Source organism: Phalangium opilio, unplaced genomic scaffold (assembly GCF_054372755.1).
Source record: "Phalangium opilio isolate 3A_F unplaced genomic scaffold, DU_Popi_V2 ptg000118l_1, whole genome shotgun sequence".
NCBI lineage: Eukaryota > Metazoa > Arthropoda > Arachnida > Opiliones > Phalangiidae > Phalangium > Phalangium opilio.
The window spans coordinates 125,810-131,861 of record NW_028324211.1 but is presented as its reverse complement, the minus strand read 5'-3'; the positions used below and the strand labels follow the sequence as shown (position 1 = coordinate 131,861).

Here is a 6,052-nt window from a genome sequence, read left to right as displayed (position 1 = left end):
ATTATTTTAGCCTCTGCCCTAACGTTATCATAATATCGTCGCCATTTTGAAAAGCATCGATTACGCAAAATTGTGACGTTCAATAACTGCAACGTCATCATGACGTCAAAAGAGCACCGATTTCATATTCCCAAACATCGATGTTTTTCCTGATGAGTGTTACTGATAGTTGGCCATGGTATGAGTGAGAATTCCGCGGTTAAATTAAATAACAAGGGGGTTATTATGAACTCCAGACCTAGGCTATACCAAAAGCGCGCAGATAACCAGAAAGTGAAGAACGAGAAGCCTGAACCGCAACGTGAAAAATGAGTTCCCCCATAGTCGATTCAAGATTTCCGTCCCCCTTACAGAGCGACGGGAAGAGTTGGTCTTATGCCGCGGCGGAGAGTTACTTTCGAGTAGTTTTACACAAGGTACATGCGTAAGTTGGCTCGAAAAAATAGTTCACTTATTTCCTTATCTTCATGTCGTCTGCTATAGTTTAATTCCAAGGCTTAATATAATCAAGTCATTTAGGTAGTCAGGAATCGGCACAGATGTCAAAATGTCAGATTTGAATTTAGCAAACATTTTAGAAAGCTACGAAAAGGATGACTTTTTCCTGATTGATAAAGACGGGAAACTTAAAGGTGCAATAGAATGCATGAAAAACAATGACAGTTTAAAAGAAATATTCGAAGATATGTGTAGCCAGTATGATTTGTTGAAATCAAAATAGAAAAAAGAACAATGTGGGTATACCTCGTTTTTGTTCGCTTGGAGCAACTGGGTACATAATATATTGTTCCAAAATGATAAACCTCACCCAGTTATTGTGTGCCACGAAGAATTTAAATCAGAACTTTCCTTGGTAATCCATTGGTTTGCCTGGAAAGTTCTAGATGCCAAAGCTAGGGTTTCTAGAGAAACTGATATTGAAATGAGTCTAAAAGTTGATAATCTGCAAAAGCTCAGCTTTTGCGCTAAAAGCGCTAAATGTTCTGGTGTTTTCTTTCGAGGCATTTCATTAATAAAAGCAAAAACAAAGTCTCGGAAACAATATCAAAATTCAACTTAACGAAACTTGAAAATTCCACGACGATTGAACCGAAAGAGCGCTAAAGAACAACCGGTCCGTTAAGCCTAGTTAAGCAGCCGATTTCTCAATAGTATTTCCCACTATCGCCAGGAGTCGCTACCATAGCGAACTACTTTCCGCTTGTCACGTGACATTAACGATGACCTAATATATCTCTGATTCGATTGGTAGTTGAAAACGAGGCTCACCAACCACCCATTTGTGTCCCCCCTTGCTTCTCATTTTACACGAATACCGTTGCTAAAGGCTAGAAAGGTTTAATGTTCTTCACTTTCTGATCTATGCGCTTTTGGCTATACTTCGGTGCGTGATTAGTAATGCATGCTCTTTTAACTAGACATGACTGGAAAACAGCCTGCCTCTTCAAACAACCACGTTAAAATTGCAGAACTTTTAATCAATGCCGGTGCTGACGTAAACTGTGGAATATGGAGACCCCATTACACCTTGTTTCATCGCAGGGTCACGTTGATGTCGTGAAATTGTTTCTAGAACGCGGCGCTAATTACGATTTAAAGAATGACGACGGTGAAACGCCAATGCACTATGCCGCTGAATGGGGCCACGTTGATGTCGTAAAATTGTTAATAGAACGCGACGGTAATCCCGATTTAAAGAATGACAGGGGTGAAACTCCAATGCACCGTGCCGCTAAACGGGGCCACGTTGATGTCGTGAAATTGTTAATAGAACGCGGCGCGAATTACGATTTAAAGAAAGACGACGGTAAAACCCCAATGCACCGTGCCGCTAAACAGGGCCGCGTTGATGTCGTGAAACTGTTAATAGAACGCGGTGCTAATTACGATTTAAAAAATGACGACGGTGAAACCCCAATGCACTTTGCCGCTTATGGGGGCCACGTAGATATCGTGAAATTGTTACTAGAACGCGGTGCTAATTACGATTTAAAGAATGACAGGGGTGAAACGCCAATGCATGATGCCGCTTATGGGGGCCATGTTGATATCGTGAAATTGTTACTAGAACGCGTCGCTAATTCCGATTTAAAGAGTGACAGGGGTGAAACGCCAATGCACCGTGCCGCTTATTGGGGACAAGTTGATGTGGTGAAATTGTTACTTGAACGCGGAGCTAATTACGATTTAAAGAGTGACGACGGTGAAACGCCAATGCTCATTGCCGCTTATGGGGGCCACGTTGATGTCGTGAAATTGTTAATAGAACACGGCGCTAATTGCGATTTAATGTGTCACAAGGGTAAAACGCCAATGCATAATGCTGCTATGAAGGGCCACGTTGATGTCGTGAAATTGTTACTAGAACGTGGCGCTAATTACGACTTAAAGAGTGCCACGGGTGAAGCGCCAATACACATTGCCGCTTCTAGGGGCTACGTTGATGTCGTAAAATTGTTACTTGAACGCGGAGCTTATTGCGATTTAAAGAATGAGGAGGGTAAAACGCCAATGTACCGTGCCGCTTTAGGGGGCTTCGTTGATGTCGTGAAATTGTTACTTGAACGCGGTGCTAATCCCCAGTTAAAAAATAAGAAAGGAGAAACGGCATTAGACATAGCTCATCGATGTAAACATGAAGATGTAGTTGAACTGCTTAGTGGGTATATTGATGATTTAAAAAAGGGAACTAGTGCCGAATTAACCCCCTCGGGGGTCACTGCCGATTCTAGTCTAATTAATACTTCTAAATTTCAAATATAAACTTTCTTGAGTTGTGCGCGTATAGTGATTTTTGTATATTCAAACTGAATTCGGGTACTCTTAAATTTGCTTATCGGGTATCGGGGCGGGCACCCGAATTCTGTTATCGGGTATCCGGGTAATAATGTGATTAGATTCGTCGTGAGATCGAGTATCAATACTGCAATGTTCCTTCAAGATTTTAGCGAGACGTTATTAAAGGGAAAGTTTAGGTAACATAACTGATTATACCTTAAAAGAACGGCTTCATTTTTCTAAATATAAAAGGACTTAAATATTGAAATTAAAGTAAAATGAATTATCTCTTATTACAATATGATAATTTGTACATTTAATTAGCCTTGTACAACTATCAAGGACTACTGCGCCACCCGCCATTGGTTTAGTGCATAGCGTCTGCTAGCCAGAACCCCTACACCTATAGGATTTGGTTGAATTCTCACAGGATGAAAGAGGTTGGGGTTAAGAGGTTCGATATAGCAGACGCCACTACTGCAATGGCGGATGTTGCAGTAGTCCTTGAGTGTTTTTAAGACTAATTAAGTGTACTAATTATCATATTGTAATAAAAGATAATTTATTTTAGTATTTAATTCCTTTTGTATTTAGAATATGCAGTAGGACTTTTATGGTATAATCTGTTTTGTTGTCTGAATTTTCGTAAAAGTTTTCACTGGGTCGTTTTTTTTATGAGCGGCTTAATGCGCGTCTGTTTTTGATATTATTAGCTAAATTAATCTTCGCCTTTTCCAAAATATTATTAAATTGGACACGTTTTTACCCCTAAATCTTGCTACTTATTCCTAATTATTGCTAATTAGACTTGTTTTTGGCACCTTTTCCACAATATAGTTCTTTTTGTTTCTTTCTAAACGAAATATAGGCGCACTTTTAGCCACTCGTGTATTTTTCATTTTCATGAAAACGATTTCTTTTTTACAATTCGATTTTAAAATAACAATGCGTAATTAAAATAGCGGATCGGTCTTAAGCGAAAGAGTATAAGTGCAGTTTACCGGGCGCTTAATTAAATTAAATATTAAGTCGATATTCGTGTTCAGCAACTTCAAATTAAATTAGTCAGAAGCAATGCAATTTGTTTGACTGAAAATGTTTTGATTTGTGAAAAGAAATTATCTAAACCTTTTGAACTAAACCGTTTAGAAATCCTATATCTTCATTAATAAATAAAGAATGAAAACGCGTGAGTCTAGGTTAGGTTTAGATTAGGTTAAGTTAAGATCGTACTTTTTTGAAAAAATATTTCGCTTTAAAGAAATACTTTTTTGTTGGTTTTTTTAAGCAAATTTCCGACGAAAGTTCTCAATTGTTTCTAGATATTTTGAATGTTTAAAACACGAATATCGACTTAATTTTTTGATTTATGTACTATTCTTTTTGGTATTAAATTCTAAAATTAAAAAATAGTATACGAAAGTTAATTTTGGTTTTTAATTGGTACTATCTTTTTATTTTATATACAATGCTTTATTTTTATTATAATATGGACTTTAAATATTTCAATACAAAAATTTAATGATTTCTTCATAACGTTATACTATGCCTTAGTAAACTTGTTAACTAATGGTTCAATCACAAATAAAAATTTAAATTTCTTATTATTAATTATATTATATAAAAATTAATTAATCTTAATATAGTTATGGTTAATTGAAATTAAATTCTACTTTGATTAAATTCTTTCTTTCAAATATGGTTTACTTGAAAATGTTGGGTAAAAATTTTCTTTTAGGGTTTTCTTTACACAATTAATACACAATTGAAACTGTACGCGTCTATATCAAGTTCATATTTACTTTTGTACTATTTTTTTCCTTAACTTGAAATCAATATTAACAAACGAAAATTAATTACGCAAAATGTTTCATTAATAAATTTATATCTTTTTGAATCGTTTCTGACATTTATTTTCACGCTTTTTCTTGCAGCACGTGCAGTGTTGCGCCCTTTACGGGATTTTTCCCTGACCTATGGTAACCTTGAACAACAAAAAACAATACTTGGCATTATTATTCTTTCACCTAATTCCTCCCGCTATCCAAATAACAACGGGGGATTTCCAAAGACTGATTTTAATCCCACCCAATTATTTTTTAAACATTGTTAAAAATCAGGGCGGTATCTCTCTGTAGTGAACTTTAACACCGGGCGCTCGTGTGGCGCCACAAAGCCATGTCTACTTAATTATCTCGAATTTGTCGGGAGTGTTATCACTCCTGTAAGCCAAACTTCTGAGCGACAAAGTTTGGAGGGAATACGACACATGGTGGCAGTGCCGTCTGTCCCTCCCGGTGGTGACTTGACCCCATACACCCCCCTTCTGTCACCACCCAAGTAAACCTCCTTTTCTCTTCAATGACTAGTTACACTTAATTGCACATGAAAGTCAGTTGGCGTTTAGTGCACTTAAATAATAAAGAATATCTTGAAGATAAACTTCAAAGTCCATTTGCAGCCGCTCTCGGTGTAATTCATTTTCATTCTCAAATTGGCGGGATTTTTTAATTTCCCGCCTTATTTGTGTGTGGGCATTTTTTGCGGGAAATGTCGTCTCTCTGTGGTGAATTTAGCGGTTGTCTCGTCGAGCGTCCGATGAAGTCATTGACAGTTTGATCAGTTTTGCGTGGTTCAACGGGACAGGCGAATTGTGTTTGTTGCGCCGTAAGTACTTTTTAGATTATTTCTCTGATTATTTAATTTGCAATTTTAATTGGATTGAAATATCGGGCGTCATTTAGACGGTAATTAAATTTCTTTGTTCTAAAATCTTGGGGATGTTTGAGAATTTGTAAAACGAGTCAAGGTTAATTGATTAAATTCCCAGAAATGTTACGGGTATTGTAGTTGAAAGGTCATAAGGTTGGTTAGTGAAATTTAAACGGCTTAGGGACATTGATAAGTCATTGAAATTTTAAGACATGGACCAATTGGAAAGTTGTTGAAATAATAGCGACTGTAGCTTTTTTTCTTTTGAAGTATTGCTGAATATTTTACGTGGAAGTTGTTTGAATTGATATTATTTATTGCTCGATGGAAAGCCACGGCTATGTTTGAGCATCGATACCAAGATGTAAATAGGACTTGGAAATTTGAGCATAGCTTCACCCCCAGCGCCATTATGGACTATTTCACTTCAGCCCCTTTGTCAATGTAAACTTCCTTCAGAACAAGGCTTAACTCTAAACGGCGCATTTCTCCGCCTTAAAAACAACTCCAACTTTGAATGTTGATTTTTCGTCAAATAACGGACGGAAAATTATGAAATAAG

The 6,052-nt window shown here is 37.0% G+C and overlaps 1 protein-coding gene across 1 annotated transcript; it reads left to right on the top strand.

Moving 5' to 3' along the window:
• The first annotated feature begins 1,420 nt into the window (after positions 1-1,420).
• On the top strand, positions 1,421-2,763 carry LOC149622718 (uncharacterized). Its single transcript, XM_089853504.1, has 3 exons — positions 1,421-1,495; positions 1,543-2,394; positions 2,497-2,763. The coding sequence occupies exons 1-3, from the start codon at positions 1,421-1,423 to the stop codon at positions 2,761-2,763; spliced, it is 1,194 nt and encodes a 397-aa protein (XP_089709630.1).
• The last annotated feature ends 3,289 nt before the right edge of the window (positions 2,764-6,052 follow it).

What these genes read in the sequence shown, in the direction of transcription:
- LOC149622718 (XM_089853504.1), top strand. Translation starts at nt 1,421, where the DNA reads ATGACTGGAAAACAGCCTGCCTCTTCAAACAACCACGTTAAAATTGCA. An exon ending in TAATCAATGCCGGTGCTGAC is followed by an intron (nt 1,496 to 1,542) that starts GTAAACTGTGGA and finishes GTTTCATCGCAG; the next exon opens with GGTCACGTTGATGTCGTGAA. An exon ending in CTAATTACGACTTAAAGAGT is followed by an intron (nt 2,395 to 2,496) that starts GCCACGGGTGAA and finishes TTAAAGAATGAG; the next exon opens with GAGGGTAAAACGCCAATGTA.